The sequence below is a fragment of the Mytilus edulis genome, chromosome 5, assembly GCF_963676685.1.
Source record: "Mytilus edulis chromosome 5, xbMytEdul2.2, whole genome shotgun sequence".
Lineage (NCBI taxonomy): Eukaryota > Metazoa > Mollusca > Bivalvia > Mytilida > Mytilidae > Mytilus > Mytilus edulis.
Genome location: NC_092348.1, coordinates 91,323,686 through 91,343,826, shown reverse-complemented (window position 1 = coordinate 91,343,826; position 20,141 = coordinate 91,323,686). Strand labels below are relative to the sequence as shown.

At 32.2% G+C, this 20,141-nt stretch overlaps 2 protein-coding genes across 2 annotated transcripts in view; one reads left to right on the top strand and one right to left on the bottom strand.

Moving 5' to 3' along the window:
• The window catches only part of LOC139524808 (sodium-dependent noradrenaline transporter-like), a 39,591-nt gene that overhangs the window by 2,180 nt on the left and 17,270 nt on the right, over positions 1–20,141 (top strand). Inside the window, exons 2-3 of the mRNA XM_071319891.1 lie at positions 10,700–11,111; positions 13,540–13,671. Of these exons, the coding sequence (XP_071175992.1) occupies positions 10,700–11,111; positions 13,540–13,671 (544 nt within the window). The remainder of the gene's footprint in view (positions 1–10,699; positions 11,112–13,539; positions 13,672–20,141) is intronic.
• On the bottom strand, positions 4,706–6,890 carry LOC139524809 (uncharacterized). Its single transcript, XM_071319893.1, has 2 exons — positions 6,758–6,890; positions 4,706–5,968 (listed from the first exon to the last, which is right to left on the bottom strand). Exons 1-2 carry the CDS (start codon positions 6,805–6,807, stop codon positions 4,909–4,911), a joined length of 1,110 nt encoding a protein of 369 aa, XP_071175994.1. The 5' UTR covers positions 6,808–6,890; the 3' UTR covers positions 4,706–4,908.

Genomic DNA, 20,141 nt, shown 5'->3' with positions numbered 1-20,141 from the left:
TTGTGAAGATCGCGTTCATCAGATTTTTGCTTTTCATGTTGTTACAAAATCAAAAATCTGATGAACGCGATCTTCACAAAAGTTTGATTGTTTTTGGCATTTTTAGGAAGGACTGTTGTTCACTGGAATGTTGTCCTTTGAACGTTTTCTAAATAACGTCAAGTTTGAAAGTATCATTGGGCTGACGGCTGGCCTAGAATCAATATCAAAAGCGACAAGTTGAAACATGTTTTCGACAATTATGACAAAATTTAAGTAAGTAATCTTTTCTGCCTTCAACAAGGATATTTTAAAAAACAAGTTATTCGATTCATAATTTCTTGCAAACACTAATAAATGTTTCACGTCATATTGTTGGTTGAATGGGCGTAAATAGATGGAATTTATAGTTGAGGAAACGGTTTTTAAAAGTTTTCCCAAACTATTTTCCAAATCCCATATTTGAATTTCATGTAACGTTGTAATACTTAAGTGTATTTTTTCATTATTGCATGATATTAATTAGTTAGAGCAGGAAGCTGTGAGAAAAAACAACGAAAAAAAAATTCGCAAAATTAATAATAGCTATATATTTAGTTAGCAATTGAGGATTGTTAATCAATGCAATATCCAAGACTTAGTACAGTATTTTATTATTTTTTTAAAGAGAAAGGGTAGTTGACATAAATAATTTATGCAGAAGATCCAACGGTCATTATTTGCACTGGTGTAGGAGTCAGATGGTACATGTTGAACACAAAAATCAAATTGAAAGAGCACAATTACAGGAGCTAAACTATAAGACCAAAGACCATTTTGATTTGTACCTTGTTATTTTCGGTGTTTTGAAAACATTGGCACTATACTAATTAAAATGCATATAACAAAAAATTAATACGAACCATTTTCTCTATCTAAAATTGATATTTACAACGAATGCAAATATACCATTTATATCTGTATACATCTTAAAAAGTTGAATCTCGTAAAGGTAATTTTTGTGTTGATCATTCTTATTAGGAACAATGTCGATATAGTATTCAAGTTATATTATAGTATTTTGTTTCCAGGTTTCAGATTTTTTGTAAACATATTCTACTGTGCATTGACTTTAGAGTAACCGGCTTAGTACCTATTGTGACTTAAGCATTCTGTGTTGTTTTAGGTGCATTAGGTCTAGGAGAACATTATATATCCGTGTGAAGGTTCAATCATAAACTTAAAATTTTCTATTTGTACCTTTCTCGCAAAACACTCGACCTGATATAAGATCAAAACCACAACCTTTCTACTTGCTGCCAGCAAGTTGACATCATAATGCGTAAAAATTTATGAGCTTTATTAAAAAGAAGATGTGGTATTATTGCCAATGAGAGAACTCTCCACAGGAGACAAAATGACACAGAAAATAACAACTATAGATCGCCTTAGTCCGTATTAGAGTGTTGGTCTAATCGAAGGCAGAGATCACTTTATATCTGATTAACATGTTTTTCGTCCTGAATATTGCTTAAATTGTTTCTCATCCCTCCAATTCTAATTTCAGACTGCAGGTGCATGTTTGACAAAATTAAATTTATCTCATGTGAGGTGTGATAAAATTGATTACTTAATCATCTATCAAATTCTATTTTATTAACCATCAAATTTACCATTATATCACTATACCCTGAGATCAAGCTACGCCAATAAAAATTCCAGGTGTTGTAACTGCATTAGCGACCTTGCACCTGCCAGAATAAACAAGTTAATAGGGCGTCATTGATATAAAATACAATAATTATCAAAATGATAATATATGCCATGTGTATCATTTACAGCTACCTGGTAAGCAGGAATGTCTGAACTTTACCTCATAACATTGCTCAAAGTTCAAATGCATAACTGTTTTTCATCGAGGCGTCGTGTTCACCTTCAAGTTTGTTCTATATAAAAGGTGCCTCGCTGAACCTGCTGAAGGACTCATCAATGGGTTAAGTTCCGTACCGATTCTATCATGTAAATTTGACGATAACACTTAAATATTTTTATTCTCTCTTGCCATCGAACCTCAAGTAATTACAATTTTATCTCACATAGACAAGATTCCAATGTAGGCTGAGATACCTGTCGTTTCTGAAGATATCTAACATATGAATGAAAAGAGATGCTAGGCAAACGCAATGAAACAGAATCCAAACAAAATATTGCAATCAGAAAAGAATAGTTAAGAAAGGCTATTGGGTATCCATGATCCATGACACAAAACCAGTACATGCATAACCTGTCATGCATAGCAAAAAGAAAGTAAAGCAAAGGAACTGCGATCTTTTTCATAATTTAAATCTCGTTGATTTGAATGTAGACTGTAAGTAAAACTCATAAAAAGTATAATATCTTGTATTCATACAAAATTGAAAAGTTGCATTGGAATCAAATAATAAAATATTAAGGATGTTTTTTTCCCCATCTAAACTCTAGACTTGAAAAGACTTGACGTTTCTAAACGAGTAAGGATTCAGAAACCAAACTCGGAAGAAAGGCAGACAACACCGTTTCCAATAAAAAAAATTTACGAAAAGACAAACAACAGTCTTCAAAACGCCACACAGAGAAACAAATCCCAGTTAACAAAATCATACACAGAAATCGATACATCAGTTCACACAACACTACACAGAGAATCATAGAACTGTTTACAAAACACGTCACTTAACAGAGAACCAAACAACAAATCACATGACAGTAGATAAAAAATTATACAGAAAACCACGCAACACCTCATAAAACACTGCACATGGAACCAAACAACAGCGCAAAAAACCCACACTTTATTGAAAACCATACAAAAGTTCACAACCCACTATACAGAGAACCAAATAGCAGTCACAAAAAAATACAAAATAATCATGCAACAGTTCATAAAAACTACAAAAGTACCATACAACAGTAAACGAAGACACTACACAGAGAACCAAACAGCAATTCACACAACACTTCAGAGAGAATCAAAGAACATTTCATAAAACAACACATATATAGAGAACCAATTTAAAACAGTTCACAAAATCCTACACAGAAAACAATACAGCAGTTCACAAAACACTATACATAGAACCCAACAATAGTTTACAAAACACCACACATGAACCAAACAACGGCACACAAACCTCTTCACTGAAAAACAAACAATAGTTCACAAAACACTTTATAGAGAACCAAACAACAGTTCACAAAACAACAAAACAAAAACAGGTAACTGATCAACCAACAGCTCACATAACACTTCACAGAGAACCTTACAACAGTTCATCAAACACCACACAGAGAAATTAATAACAGTTCATAAAACACAACACAGATAACCAAACAACAATGCACAAACACACTTAACAGAAAACCAAATAACAGTTAAAAAAAACTATATATAGAACCAAACAACAGTTCACAAAACATTTTTAAGAAAAAACAACAGTTCGTAAAGCAACACACATAGAACCTTACAACAGGTAACAAAATACCACACAGAGAACAAAACAACAGGACAAAAACACTTAACGGAAAGCAAACCAACAGTTCACGTAACACTATATAGAGAACCAAAGTAACTATCAAATCTCTGTCATCACACGACGTAGGTTCAATATTATAACTTAGTTACTTCACCTAATTTATCAGAGCAAATAGGTGCTTCTAGAATAAATGTTATATTTCATCATTGTCAGTCAAACGAGATCTTATGACATATATTTGATCTTTAGAGTACTTTTTCGAGACAAGTAAACAAATCCAGATGTAATACGAAAACACCCATTGTAATATTGGATAGCATTCGACTAGTTTGCAAAAACCCTAGTAGGTAAGAATTAATATCAATTACAATACAGTATTCCTTTATACATTTTAAATTTATTTTGTGAATTTCGATTTATATCATTTTTTTCTTTTTACGATTTAAGTTAATTTCTGGTTATTCCAATATATAAATTCTTTGCTTTCATCTTGTTTTATGCGAAACAACTGAATTTTACCACTTGTGATACATTGACCTATTGTTCAGCTGATAAAATGTTAAAATAAAAAAGCCGTCAAACTTTACGGCTATTCAATTCCTGAACGGATCATTTTCTCTGGCATTCGCTACATTTTATTATAATTATGAAACATGAAAAGTTTTCTTGTATACACGATGGTTTGCTATTTCTATCACCAATGTTAAATCGCGCATAACGTTATCCTCTTGCAATCTCATTATTTCAGCTCACACGGCATGCATAAGGGCGCGTTGTTTAAACACTTAAAGTATATTAACTATTCGTTAGCTATCATAATTGTCTGAAATGTGCGAAATAAAACAGCTAAAGTTTGCCTGTGTTAACGATTACACAGATTTCATTTATTGTTTTACGATCGATATGTCAAAACAAGTGTAATCGAATAAAAAGCTTATAAGTTGCATTTCATAATAGATAAAGATTAAGTCTACTGTCACGCTATAAAATTGAAAATAAACGGCAAATGTTCCGCGCATTTAATATTAAGGGACTTCAGTTTTTTTCACAAATTACAGAAAAAAATAATCTGCTGGTGTCCTTTTCTTGTTAGGTTGCTGCCTCATTGACGATTAGCTATATATTTTTTCAGTATTAAAACCCCAACATTGTATACTTATTAGGTGTAAATGTTGATACGAAAAGAGCTTGTGCTGATAATATAAATCATACTATCATAAAAGAATTAAAGAAAATTCATGGAAGACATAATTTATTGTGCAATGTTATCGTTACTCTGTATTTTATACACGATTAATTTATTTTGCATTTTTTTTAACATAATTTCGTATTCATACATGCTTTAATCCATTTTTCATTTTTTTCAATTTTTATTTACTATACATGATTTTATCTATTTTGCAATATTTTCATTATTTTATATAAATTCTTGCTTTTTTCACATTAAAATCTCTACTGTTTTGTTGAAAATGTATCGCGATAGGTTGTCGCAGAAAAAACAGCCATTCTGTATATCGGTCGGGTTCCACCAAACAGAAAATATAAGGTAACACAATCCTACTATAGCTACGATAACCAACATAGAAAGGAACACTAATCTTTGGTTGTCCCATGTGGTAGTTTGTTTCTGAAAGCGAGGTTGGCTGAATGCGTTGCATTGGTCTCCTCCTCCAATGTCACATGGATCTCCTCCAATGACACAAGGGTCACCACCGACAATGACGCATTGGTTTCCTACTCCAATTACATCTACTCTATCAGAATCTGTAGCTAAGTTTGAATCCCTCATCGCCTCTAGAATTTGTACCTTCACTTGGTTTGAATCAACGTCTTTCCAGAATGATAACATATTTTTGAATTTCGATTGATCTGCGGCAGATGCCACAACGGAAATCGCAGACGAATTTAAATCGTCGTCTGCTCTTATCTCATCTTCCATAAGTCCAATATCTTGTAACAAAGATTTGATTTTATACTCGAGTTCCATTTGCAAATCTGCTTCCTCCTTGGCCTCTTCTTCTTCTCTTCTCTTTCGTTGTACCTCTTCTTTTCTTTCGTTCTCTGCTTGTCTGATTAGTTTTATTTCCAGTTTGTAAAATCGATTTAAGCGTTCACCGAGATGGTTAATCTTCTCTTTCCTTGTTAGATTTTGAAATGAAAGATATTCATTGCCCATTATAACTTCAAGTTCGGGTGAATATAACTTTTTTGTGGCGCGCATCAACTTGTTAACGATAACTCTTGTATCGCATGTTTCAAATAAAGATTTTAGGGCGCTCAGAATTCGCATGTCTTCTGTATCCATTTCGTTTGATAGCTGTGTTTGCTCCTTGGTAGCCTTAATGTTAATAGTATTTTTAGAATCGTTTGTCAAAGGAATCACAAAGCCCATTTCTCCCACGTTTGAAGACTGAAATTTGCTTATTTGCTTATTTATCCATTTTGATTTTTGTACTGTATGCTTTAGCGTTTCCGTTTCAGTATTTGGTTCTTTTTTGCTGTGAAAAAAAAATGTCTGTTAATAATGTTTAGTTAATTTGAAGCTGAAAACTTCATCCATTAAAAAGTGTATAAATATGTAAATACATATATTTATTTCAAGTCTTCTTGAAGTATGCCTACTTGCCGCTTTGTTCATATTACCCTGACTCCCAGAATTGTATTTGAATTGATAAAAGCGTAAAATCCATAAAAGCTCCATTTATTCATTATCATCATCATCAATGGATCTGTTTTGTCATAATGACCCTTTTTCATAATGACCTGTTTATTCATAAAGGCCCGCTTTTTATCCTAATTGGCGTGTTTTTTTTTATAATGGCCCTGTTTTTTTTTTATAATAGATCTGTTTTTGTCATGATGGTCTCGTTTTTTCCATAATATAAATATAGGAAGATGTGGTATGAGTGCCAATGAGACAATGATAATAATAATGGCCATATGTTATCGAAATGACCAAGTAATCATGCATAATGATTGTTAGACTTCGACTAGTTTTGCTTTTATTGATAAACGGAAATTCATACATAATGCACTAAACTGGTTCATAATATAGGGTAATGTATTTTATCTTCGGGTCCAACCCTCATATAGATTTGTATTAAAGTAACCATACGCCTAGTCTATACCTAACCTTAACACTCGCCCTACATTGTAGTTCTGAAACTGGCCCTTACATAACAAAAATGAACACTGTTCCTAAGTTCACAAACCCAAATAATAAAAATGAAGACACGAATTAATTACTTTAGGAGTTAGTACACAGGAAAACACCGGTAATGACTTACTTTTCCACATTTACCGCGATATAGACCGTCGGGCTTCCAGCGTCGGCCATATTGGACGTTGTAATGTTGAATTGCGAATGGCAACGTGTATATAACGTCGCTATGACTGTACTGTGTCGCAAACGTTTATACTGTACCATGTGACTCTAAATTTAGCATCAGCCATACATATTTCCATGATATGACATACGAGACGATTACAATATACATGAAGTACTAAAAAAAACCTTTCAAATATCAAAAATAAAGTATGAATGTTAACTGTATACTTTAGTTAACTGTATACTAAGGATTTTCTCACCCCAGGAGTAGATACCTTAGCCGTATTTGGCACAACTTTTTGGAATTTTGGGTCCTCAATGCTCTTCAACTTTGTATTTATTTGGCTTTTTTAACTATTTTGATCTGAGCGTCACTGATGAGTCTTATGTAGACGAAACGCGCGTCTGGCGTATAAAATTATAATCCTGGTACTTTTGATAACTATTTACACCACTGGGTCGATGACACTGCTGGTGGACGTTTCGTCCCCGAGGGTATCACCAGCCCAGTAGTCAGCACTTCGGTGTTGACATGAATTTCAATTATATGGTCATTTTTATAAATTTTCTATTTACAAAACTTTGAATTTTTCGAAAAAATAAGGATTTTCTTACCCCAGGAGTAGATTACCTTAGCCGTATTTGGCACAACTTTTTGGAATTTTGGGTCCTCAATGCTCTTCAACTTTGTATTTATTTGGCTTTTTTTAACTATTTTGATCTGAGCGTCACTGATGAGTCTTATGTAGACGAAACGCGCGTCTGGCGTATAAAATTATAATCCTGGTACTTTTGATAACTATATACATGTATTCTGTTTTGGGGACCTCAATGAAAATTATACTAGTTCTAAACACTACGAGCATACATTTTTCACAATGCAAGAGCTTGAATAAATAACTGTGTGAGCTAGTTTTTATTGAAAGATAGAAGTTATGATTTAGCTATTTAAGGAATGACTGTAATATATTTTCTGTCTATGAAAAAATAACATCAACAATGTGGTACACACTGAATAACCGGCGTATCTTCTTTTTTATGTTTACTGCAGGGTTTGTTACTCGTGCTGTGTGGATTCAGTAAAATGTGCCCCGTGCCGGTAGTGTATGCCCTTATATTTTTACAGTTAGGGTTTTTTTTTTGCTTGTGAGAGAGCTTTCTAATGTTCTATTCATTAGACTGTATTTTTAATTTCTGTGTCATTTTGGTCTCTTGTGGAGAGTTGTCTCTTTTGCAATCATACCATATCTTCTTTTTTTTTTATAGTAGGTTGACAAAATTGGGTCTATGAGCTGATAGACAAAACACTTTCAGCCAATTAGAAGGCGTGTAACTACCAAAATTAAATTATGAACAAAGAAAACTATTCCAAATGACAGTTTGATGAAACCAGTGACTGTAAATATTCTACACAGCAATGTATTTAATTATCGACTAAAATTATATTTTTTACAGTATGAAGCTAAAACAATTGAAATGCATTTTACAGAAGTATAAGATAATTCAAGCATTTGTCGTAAATAGTGAACAAGTATACAATGAATATGTTGTACCTCGTATGTATTGGACCAGGGATGTTTTAACAACAAGAAAGATTAGCTTAAGCTAAGGAGTTTTCCTTCATGGGATACAGATTAATCATTTATATTTTATTTAAATAACTTCTTTGTTCTTTAATGTTCCCACAGCGAATAATGAAAATAACTTTTATACTGACGCATGCTAAACAACTTCATATTGTTTTTCGTTCACTTTTTTTTTTAACATAAACCAGGCCGATAGTTTTCTCGTTTGAATTGTATTACATTTGTCATTTCGGGGTTTTATTAGTTGTTAATTTTTGTGTAATTTTGTCACTTGTAGAGAGTTGTCTCAAAGGCAACATACCATATCTTCTTATTTTTATATCGACTATATCTAAGGAATATCTAAAGAAATTTTGAAAAGCATCAAACTTGTCCACCAATCTTACAAGAACCCTTTCATATTTTAGTTTTCAAGTGAGTTAACTGAAAATGGTGGGCGGACATCGACCTTGTCTTAAAGTTTGTTCATTTTGTTGTTTGCTAACAATGCAAAACGAAAGGACATTGGACCCCTTTAAAACCACCAAGAAAAGTGTTTTATTTAGCAATCCTTTACGACAGACTTTCAGAACCTCTTTTAAAAGTTTAACACAATCTTAATTGTGTTATGTATTGTCTTCAATTTCAAGAGTAAATATTTACTTCTGTGTTACAAAATATTTCGTAGGATCAATTTATTTTTTAACATTGTACTTAACACTGTAGATTGTTGTCTCTCCGTGATACCTGTTTTATACCATTGTTATCTTTTGAATGATTTAACAGTAAACTTTTAATGAAAACACTTTGATCTACAATAATTCGTGAAATATCAAAACTTAAGATAGCCATCTGCACTCCCATTCAGAACCGTTTTAAGATTAATTTATAAGCCAATAGCAGAAGCAAGGTTAAACGGATAAGCACTTGTGATCTGTTTTACCAACGGCTTCAATTGTAAACGCATTAAAGTATTATTATGTATTTTGAAAGTATAAGAAGTGTACGATCATTGTAAACTCTTAAACTACAAACTTCCAAACGTGATGTAAATATTTGTGATATTCTAAACACGTGTTAAATATTAATCTGCAGATATTATTTTTTGTTTTGTTGGGTTTCTGTCTTATATGCTAAAATAAAATATTATTTGCATTAACAAACAATGATCATTGTGTATCTTAAATTGCGAAGCAAAATTCTCAATAAATGTGTACGGATACGTGTCTGAATTGAGTAAAGACTGAAATGAAGGTATAAGAGAGGGGCGAAAGTAACCAGAGGGACATTCCAATTCATAGATAATCAAATTGAAAACGCCATGGCTAAAAAAGAAAAAAGACAAACAGACAAATTATAAGACTCAAGACACAACATAGAAACTCAAAACAAATCGTTTCAGAAATTGTAAATCAATTCAATTTTTTTTCTGGAAAAAAAGAAGAAATCTATATAAAAAAAGGAGAGAATTCGTTTCAATTATAATATTTTTCTATGACCTGTTAACGTGCAACCACTTCAAGGTCTCGAGAAAAAAACAACACCCCACTTCTTCAATATCGAACTAAAACAATTTAGAATTAACTTTACATCTGAAAATATCTCCGACGCCAACTTGGTTCGATATTTTAATTAAGTAAAACATTCAAATACATAAATCCAGACTCGTTTAGAAAAGTGCCAAATTAATACTTTTAAGAGCTGGTTGTGAGGTTAAGATGCTCCGATTAATTTTCTCGAAATAAACAAGATGTCACCAATTAGAAGGCACCGCTGCACAAATAACGTCACAACACACGCGTTGCCCGAGTTTGTTCAACATGGCGAAAGTTAAACACCCTATAACACAAGATCTAATAAATCCAACACATTCATTCTGACAAATTATAACTCTGTTATTGATAAATATTTCTCGAATTAATGACAGAATCATCTACATATGAAATTTATTGTCTGTCCCAAATTTATAGTTGGTATTGAAAGTTTTAGGTCAACAATCGTCGCTTCATAGTTTGTACGGCCGTGTATGAACTGTGGTATATCGCAAAGAGACAATGCAAGTCAGACAAACATGAACGTTTTACTTGCGGATTCAGATACAAGAATATTATTTTAATGAATTCGTAGAAATCTAACAGAATGAAATGACATGTTTGAAACTAGTTACACGTATCGGTGTCCATGTAGAATATTTGAAGACATAATAATGATGTTATTTATCAGGAATACATGCATTTAAGAGTTAGATTTTTGATCTATGCCTTTGAATTGTTGACTATATATTTCTATATGGTAGTAATTATTCACTTTTATACCGAAGACTATTATGATTTTAGGGTGATCCTTTAGGTGATGAAAATTCTAATATAATGGCGGAGGAAGATAGATTGATAGAACTGCAACCTATAAAAGACAAATTTACAAATGGAATTTCTTATGAAACTTATCAAATACCTCCGCACGACACGGTCATTATGAACGAAGTTTACACGGGTAGTAACGGAGATATTCCGAACGACAATGATCCAAATGAAGATCCACCTAAAGATCAAAAAGACGAAGAAGCACAGGACTGTAACAGTGAAAAAGATAAAAATGAGAGCCCAAATGTAAAAGATGACGGCGAAATAAAATTCCCAGTTGAGAACTGGTCAAAGAAAAGTGACTATTTATTAGCAGCAATAGGATATTCAGTTGACTTGGCCAATGTTTGGAGATTTCCATATCTAGCTTATAAAAACGGTGGCGGTAGGTATATTTCTATATAAGTACTATGTATATCTAGCTTATAAAAACGGTGGCAGTATGTATATTTCTTTATGAAAGTATTCCTGCGTTTACAATCTCTTGGTGTATAAAATACTTACTGAAAAATTACTCTTAAATGTACTCATTCAACTTTCATTGCTGTTTTCAAGCAGTAGGTCATATGCAAAATTGTCCACTAGGCATTACACGTAATTGATTATTGAGTTTCTTCATTGGGTTATCAGATATTATCTTTGAAAAAAGGAACATTCCAAATATCTAATAAGGATGGAGATCTGCAGTATACATGTATACACCTTAGTATGATAGTTTGTGTCCACTTGTTTTTGCTATTGTTTCAATGTTTAACACCGATCTAACGAGTCAAGTGCTTTCAATCAGAGTTTTATAGTTTGTTATACCACTGTTCAGGATGAGGGAGGATTAGGCGCGCACGTACATCATTTACAGCCCATTACAATCTTATGTATACCTACCGCAAGTATTCCAGTGTTTTTTTTGTTGGCTTGCTGTGAACCATGTTTTTGGTTAGGATGACATAAGCTTTAATCATGTTGAGATGATTGACAATAATCTATAATTATTATCGTTTGGTGGATGTGGTTGTCTCATTTGCAATCATACCATATCTCCTTATATTTACATTTTCAAAGTCAAATTAAAATCTGTTTTGAGGCATCTGCTAATTCTGGCTTTTTTTCATGCTTAATTCATACAACAAATATATAAAAAATATGTGTTAAAGTCACCTTATCGGCAAGCTCAAACGCAGAAAAAAAAAACAAAAAAAAACTGTTTGTCATTGTTATTTATCAAGTGCGCATTATCTTATTAATTTGCGAAGAATTTAGGTAGACACCAAATACTATGATTCACATTTTAGAGTCTGAAATACAAAATAAAAATAAATTGTCCTGGAGTTACTTGAAGATGTTTTTATTTTCTTTTTTTGTTCTCATTGTCTCAAACGAATAATAGATTTATTTAATTGACCAGATTCACCACCGCTGGACGTTTGCGCTTTTTTATAAGACATTTTCACTTTTTTTTACACTTGCGCTTCAAATCATAGGACATATGCGCATTAAAAAAAAAGGACATTTGCGCTTTTATGACTTTTGTACATGTACAAATGTTTATTCCGTTTTCTCTATCGTTGACTTGAAGACAATTTTTGGATTATGTGCCCAGTTTCACATAATCAATAGATGATTGAATGTTTTAGAACTTTTTTGTATATCACAAATCATAAGTAACCTCGAATAGTCATCTTTCCCTTTCAGATTTTTTTTGCGAGCACATTTCCGAGATAAATAAAAGTAATTATATCTATCAGAGAAGACATATATGAGAAAACCATCTGTTTTAAAGATTTATCGGGCATACCATCTTCTTTTCCATGTCATTTACATAGTAATTAATGCCATTTTATATTATCGCATACCTACATGTATAATATATATATTATATTGAACTTTATAAATGCAGTTGTTTTGTTATAATTTCATTTTATAACACCAGCAGTCTAAAACAGAGCTCAGAATGGTAGACCTTTAGTTTTCTCGTTTAAATAATTAGACTTTACATTTGTCATTTCGGGGCCTTTCATAGCCGACTATGCGGTATGGGCTGTGCTCATTGTTGAAGGACGTACTGTGACCTATAATAGTTGTTAATTTCTTTGTCGTTTGGTCTTTTGTGGAGAGTTATCTTATATGCAATCAATCACAATTTCGTCTTTTTATAGTTACCGTGATATAAGCATTTGATTTTAATATATGCATGTGAGCACTACCAAAAAGTCGGATCTGAGCTCGTTTGAAACATGAGAATTATAATATATGCATTTCGCATCTTTTTTATACGATTTATACAAATAAATCTGTGTACCTATGCTCTATCAAATCTAAAAAAAAAATGAATCCAGTTTGTGATTCCTTAGTTATTTCCTTTCAGAAACTTGACAAACTAGCTTTGCTATCAATTTTCTTTCGATTTTGGATTCGACATTGAAGAATGGCAGATATATGGATGAGCTTTTAATTATATCAAATGCATTCAATAATGACTTTATTCTTCCGCATTTTAGATAAATAGTTTCAGACGCTTTATTGATCTGAATTATTCCAAACTTATTCTTTGACGTTCTTCTCTTAATACATTATAAACTAAGAATGGTCCTGACCGTCCAGTTGCAGACATAAGAAGTCTTTTGAGACGAATGTCGCAGAAATTTGCTTGGTTTATGGAGTGATGGCCAAACTGTTCGATCTTATTTACATATTACAGAAAAATGTGCATAGTTATCCTTTAGACAATGAAAAAAATATATATTCAATATAGATAAGTTATTTTCAAGTACAAAATAATAAAAAAAAATTGATTCTACATTAATCTTTCTTTCTAGGAGCCTTTATCATTCCGTACTTTACTGTACTTATATTTGGAGCCATTCCAGTGTTCTTCATGGAGCTAAGTATGGGACAGTTTACACAAGAAGGACCAATTCATGTCTGGAAGATGGTGCCCTTGTTCAAAGGTAAAACAAATAGCTAAGTATGGGACAGTTTACACAAGAAGGACCAATTCATGTATGGAAGATGGTGCCCTTGTTCAAAGGTAAAACAAATAGCTAAGTATGGGACAGTTTACACAAGAAGGACCAATTCATGTATGGAAGATGGTGCCCTTGTTCAAAGGTAAAACAAATAGCTAAGTATGGGACAGTTTACACAAGAAAGACCAATATTTCCGGATGAAGATGCCCTTGTTTAAAGGTAAAACTAATAGCTTTGTTTGCAACAGTTTGCACAAGAGGGTCCAATACATGTCTGGAAGATGGTGCTCTTGTTTAAAGGTAAAATTAATGGCTAAGAATGGGACAGTTTACACAAGATGGACCAAAAACGGTGCCTGGAAGATGGTGCCATTGTGTAAAGCTAAAATTAATGGTTAATTGGTAAGGACAATTGTGCACATAAACAAAATAATACCGATTCCAATGCTGGCTTGACCTTCACCAAGCACATACATTCAGAGTCCGAACACTCAGTGAACCAAGATACTTCAAATTTTAGTAAGAAAAAATATGGGCGTTGTTAGAGCAAATACAATACCTTCAAGGTCATCTTTACCTGAGGGAGTTGCAACGTACATGATCCATAAACTGGTTTTATTACCATTTCATATTTATAATCACAGTATTATTATCTTTATTTTCATGTCTTTTAAATTAAAGGATAAACTTGCAATATAAAATAATTTGATAGCCAACACCTCTAACATCAGAGCAATTTTTTAATACAACGATTTAATGATTTAGCACATCAATCGCCTACTAATATAAATAAATCTCCTTGATAACTTATTTTTGGGTTTATAAAAATGGATAAAATTCTCTAACAGACATGTCACGAAGAAATAATAAGCTTATTTTTAATTTCAGTGTTACTAGTATTCGAAATTTCACGTGTCATGATTTGCTTAAAATTGCTTTGCTGGCTCCTAATAACATTAACGTTACTAATTTTTCTGTACCTGATGCAATTTCGACAATAAATGTCTCCTCAGTGATACTCGAGGCCGAAACATTTGAAAATCAAAAGCTTATTAAAAAGATGAATAGTTATCAAGAGTACCAGGATTATAATTTTATACGCCAGACGCGCGTATCGTCTACACAAGACTCATCAGTGACGCTCATATCAAAATAGTTTAAAAAGCCAAATAAATACAAAGTTGAAGAGCATTGAGGACCCAAAATTCCAAAAAGTTGTGCCAAATACGGCTAAGGTAATCTACTCATGGGGTAAGAAAATCCTTAGTTTTTCGAAAAATTCAAAGTTTTGTAAACAGAAAATTTATAAAAATGACCATATAATTGATATTCATGTCAACACCGAAGTGCTGACTACTGGGCTGAACAGTTATAATCCAAAAAGGCACAACAAGTATAGCCAAAGCCAGGGAAGGAATCGGAGCTTTGCATGAGGGAGAAACATTCCTTGATTTAAAATAATTTCGTACATTTTGGAAACAGCGTAATTTGATAAAAAAAAAAACATCCGTATTTTCATGCCAGTACCAAAGTACTGACTTTAGGGCTGTTGATACCCTCGGAGACTAACAGTTCACCATCAGAGGCATCGATCCAGTGGTAGTAATAACATTAATTTCTAAAAAAAATCAAAGAAAATTAGAAGATAACATTTTTCAAACGCATGCTCATTATCATCACATCCTGTTTTTGAAATATTTGGTTATTTTACTTGGTTGCGCTATTAAAACTCATCTTGTTTTGTGAATTCTATTACATGAGAGATTTAGATAAGTAAGCGGAAGGATTTTGCATACGTTTGAAAAAGGCAAATAATGTAGCTGGGACAAGGATGATGAGTGCTAGGCCATGTCCACACACCGGTGGGCATACACACTGAATCTCTTGAGCCCTTCTTGCTCCGAGATACTCTACAGTTGACGCCTAGGATAATGTAACATAGTTAACCATGTGCTGTCGCGATGAGGTACTATAGAAGTCTTGGATAATGAAGGGCGTTGTACTTTCAGGAAAGATTTACACACTCGACTTTCTTTTCACCCACGATTGAATTAGCCAGAGGCAGTGATAGATTACTATCCCCCCTACTGCACTAGACACCGACACTACCACTGTGGAGAAACCACCAGCACACAAAGTGATGGGATCTGGTAAATGAAATCCCTGTTTTTACCCCCAGTAAACAGAAATGCACGATATATTTTGAATATGTGAAGAAATTTGCATATCAAAAGGCCCTTATCGGGTTCCCAAAAGAGTTGTAGGAAAAGTTCCTTAACCTAAAGAGAGCGTGTCACTTTGAACAAGAAGTATCAAATTAACGCCCCCCCCCCCCCCCCCATTCTGATCGGAAGTGACTGCAGTTTGCGGCTGATTTTACTACTGTTAACAAGATAACAGAAAATAACAGACGACGATATATAACTATAACCCAGTCAACCAAAGTATTCCTTTAGACCTCCGAGGTGGTTTGAAAATTAAGAGGATATATTTGATGAAAAGTAATTTGTATTGTTAGAAACCTGCATTAACGGTAACGCCTGAAAATTAATTGCATGATATTAAGTGTAACAAGAATAATATGATGTTAACAAATATGCAAATAATCTTAAAACAAAAAAAAACGAAAGTAAATGCACATTTTACAATATCACAATTTATGTCTATTTGATTTCTTTCCTCATTAAAATGTACTAAATGCTAAATTTAGACATTCAATAATGAAGAGGAGTTGTTTCATATCATTGTTAGCCGTCATTTGAAGTCTATGACGGAGGTTTTATAATTTTCCAATTACATATGCACATTTTCGTTATTGTTTTAAACAAGTAATACCTCTTTATTAAAATGCTTACCTATATTGGGAAACCAATGTCTGCACTCACTAATACTAAAACTAAATATAGGGTTCACTATATCATTTCAAATACATAAATATACTGAGTATAGTAAATATTGTTTCAGTTTTCGTAAGGGTTGTTAGATGCTTTCCATAATTGATTATATGTATATTTTATTATTTATATATTTTCATTTCTAACGCCGATTAGGTCACTGGTATTAAAGAGATAATAGTAACTGCAATTACGATTATCCCAATATGGCGACGGTAGATATAGGTAAAATCTTTACACTCGTTTTTCTTAAATGTAGCATGTTTTTGTCAATAGTTACTCAGCTGCAAGGTTTATCTATACCATTACATCATATTTGAATCGTAACGGTGCACTGGAATTGTCTAAGAGCTGTGAAAATAGCCGTTGAAAAATTCGGGATCATAATCGTAACTCTATGGTATTTTTCTTCTTTGATAATCGTAATTTTCTTTATATGATAATAGTAACTGAAACATAATAAATGTGTCTTTCAGCATTTCAATGGTATTTTGTGTGTTAAAAATGTAAATGCCCAGTTAAACGATGACATTAACGTATATAAAAATAAATGAAGAAACTTACAGGTTAATATCTAGGATAAATTTACCTATATATCTCTAATTGATGAGAAAAAGGATGGATTAGCTATATCCCATATTCCAAAAGTGCAATCCTTTCAATTCATTGCTCAAAATGAAAGTCACGTATACCACATTTTCATATGTCAAAAAAGATATATGCCTGTTTCATTGATTTCAGGAAGGCATTTGATACTATTAATAGAGATGCCCTCTTTTACAAATTGTCTTATTACAACATAGATGGTCCCTTTTTTTAGTATAATGAAAGATATGTATAAAGAGGTTTTGTACTTGGTAAAGATCTCGGAAGGTATCACTGATTTTTTAATTCCTCAGTTGGGGTAAAACAAGGGTGTAATTTAAGCTCTACATTATTTTCTTTATATATTAATGATTTACCATCTATTTTTGACTCAACATGTGAACCACCCAAGTTAAATGATAATTATATATCATATATCTGTTATACGCTGATGATTTAGTTCTTATCAATAAATTCAGCCGTCCATATTTTTCCTTTGGATTCACTTTTTTCTATTTTATACTGATATATGATTTTAAAAATTAAATTCAAATGTTTTGATCAAATTCCCATGTATTTTAGGACGTTTCTTTAAACAGTGTGGATGGTAAAGGATCTAGAATAGTTACCAGTTTATTGTTACTATTGTTTATTGTCACTTTTGTTTTTTGTTACTTTTGTTTATTGTTACTTTTGTTTATTGTTACTTTTATTTTTTGTTTTTATTAGCCTTACCTATAGTCTTACGAAGCATTTGACAGACGAAAAAAAACCCACAAATATGTATATTGATAAATTACATCAAAGGGCCAAACATGTAGATTATCACAGTCGGAACTGGTTTAATTACAAAGATTTTTATAGATTTTAAAACAAATATTTTGTGCTTCAGAAAAATGCATGAAAATTAGGAAAGGCTAATTTATGTTTTCATTTAATAGAAAAGTACTAATTATATGGCAAGTATGCAAATACAAAAATGTTCCTTGTTTAGTACCTTCAATATTTTTCTCTACAATATCTTCCATGCATATGTATGCAGCATACTTTTCATATACCGAGTATTTATGAATTTTTAATAAGTTTGTTTCTAATTTTGCGGAATATGCGTTATTTTATTCTCATCTTTGCAGTCATTCTTTGAATAAGTATTTCTTGTAAGAAAATTTAAAGCTACATCAATTTTATTTTTTGATTTTCGGGCTTTTGGCCAAACTATAAAAGAACACAAATCCATGTTTGTCAATGAACTCCACGTTACTTAATTTCATAATACACAAAGAATCCCATTTAGGGCCAAACATTCTCTAGTCTTATATAGCATTAAATGTTTTAAGGATGTCATATTATCATAATTCAAAATTGAATTTGTGTTGTTTATAGTTTATATCTGAGATACTGAAATTTCAGTGACAGTCATGAAGTAGCTAATATGAATAAGAAGATGTGGTATGTTTGCCAATGAGACAACTTTCCACAAGAGACCAACATGACTCAGAAATTAACAAATATAGGTCACCGTACGGTCTTCAACAATGAACAAAGCCCATACCGCATAGTCAGCTATAAAAGAAATGACACTGTAAAACACTTTTCAAAGTTATCTCTTGTTCATCATAACTTTTAAGTTGTGATATCATCCATGAAAAATGATCGAAGTGACATGAAAACTGTAGCCACTAATTTCTCGTCAAACGGTTTTTGACGAATACTAAATGTCTTTCCTACTTCGTTATGGCATAATAGGGTATGTTCTAGAATTAAATCAGCAGTGGCTTCCCGGGGGCAGAAATAGCACATATAACCACCTACAATAAAATAATTTAAACAATATTAACTATATTTACTATTTACTTCAGGATAAATTATTTTTTGTTTACTGTCTTAATCAGAAATCTGATGTAAGGTGACACATGCCTGTCGCCTGACAATTATTGTCATGTATCATAATTTCCATCGCTCATTCACATATTTTGTGGCATACCTAGTTCAATAAATTTTTGTATATTAACAAAGTTCGTGTTTTCCCATTTCCAAATTTCTTGAAGCTTGTTCACCCTTCCAATTTTATAATATACTACTATGTAGCTGTTTTCATAAGAACAATTAATTATATATGCATAAAAAGAAATGTCATAAGATGTTGGGACGTTTCGTAAATAATTCATCGCCATAATTTCATAATATGCTATCAGATATACGTTTTTAGTGTCAATATCAATAAAACAGTTTCCAGTTACGATTATCTTTTTTATTTTTAAATACCATAATTACGATTATCTTTTTTCCGAGTTACGATTATCATCCCGAATTTTTCAACGGCTATTTTCAAAGCGCTTAGACAATTCCAGTGCACCGTTACGATTCAAATATGATGAAATGGTATAGATAAACCTTGCAGCTGAGTAACTATTGACAAAAACATGCTACATTTAAGAAAAATGAGTGTAAAGATTTTACCTATATCTACCGTCGCCATATTGGGATAATCGTAATTGCAGTTACGATTATCTCTTTAATACCAGTGTAGGTACAGATGTGCTATTTCTTTTAGTTGTCAATTTTTACTAAATCCTCGCGGTTAAATTGAAAATCTGAAAGCTTGCAGTGAAATTGAAAAAAAGTGAATGTGTGCAGATAAATTGTAAACTGAATGCTTGCAGTGAAATCGAGAAAAAAAATAATTGCAAGGAGTTAAAGTAAAAAACTGAATGCTTGCAGTTAAATTTTAACACTTAATGGTTTGTAAAATATCAACATTGTCTCAGCAGAAAGTTGATGAACCAGGAGTATGTCAAAGAACGTCTCGTCCTTTTTCTAATAAAGTTCATTGGAAGATACCAAGATATTGTTGATAAACATTCCGTATCAACTTCACAAATAATACAAGATGGTCTTGAAATATAGATTCTGGGTGTTGACGTTTTTTATCATCTTAATAAAGTGTTATAGTACTCTTTTTTATTTGTCTTT

What these genes read in the sequence shown, in the direction of transcription:
- LOC139524809 (XM_071319893.1), bottom strand. Translation starts at nt 6,807, where the DNA reads ATGGCCGACGCTGGAAGCCCGACGGTCTATATCGCGGTAAATGTGGAA. An exon ending in ATCGCGGTAAATGTGGAAAA is followed by an intron (nt 5,969 to 6,757) that starts GTAAGTCATTAC and finishes TTTTTTTCACAG; the next exon opens with CAAAAAAGAACCAAATACTG.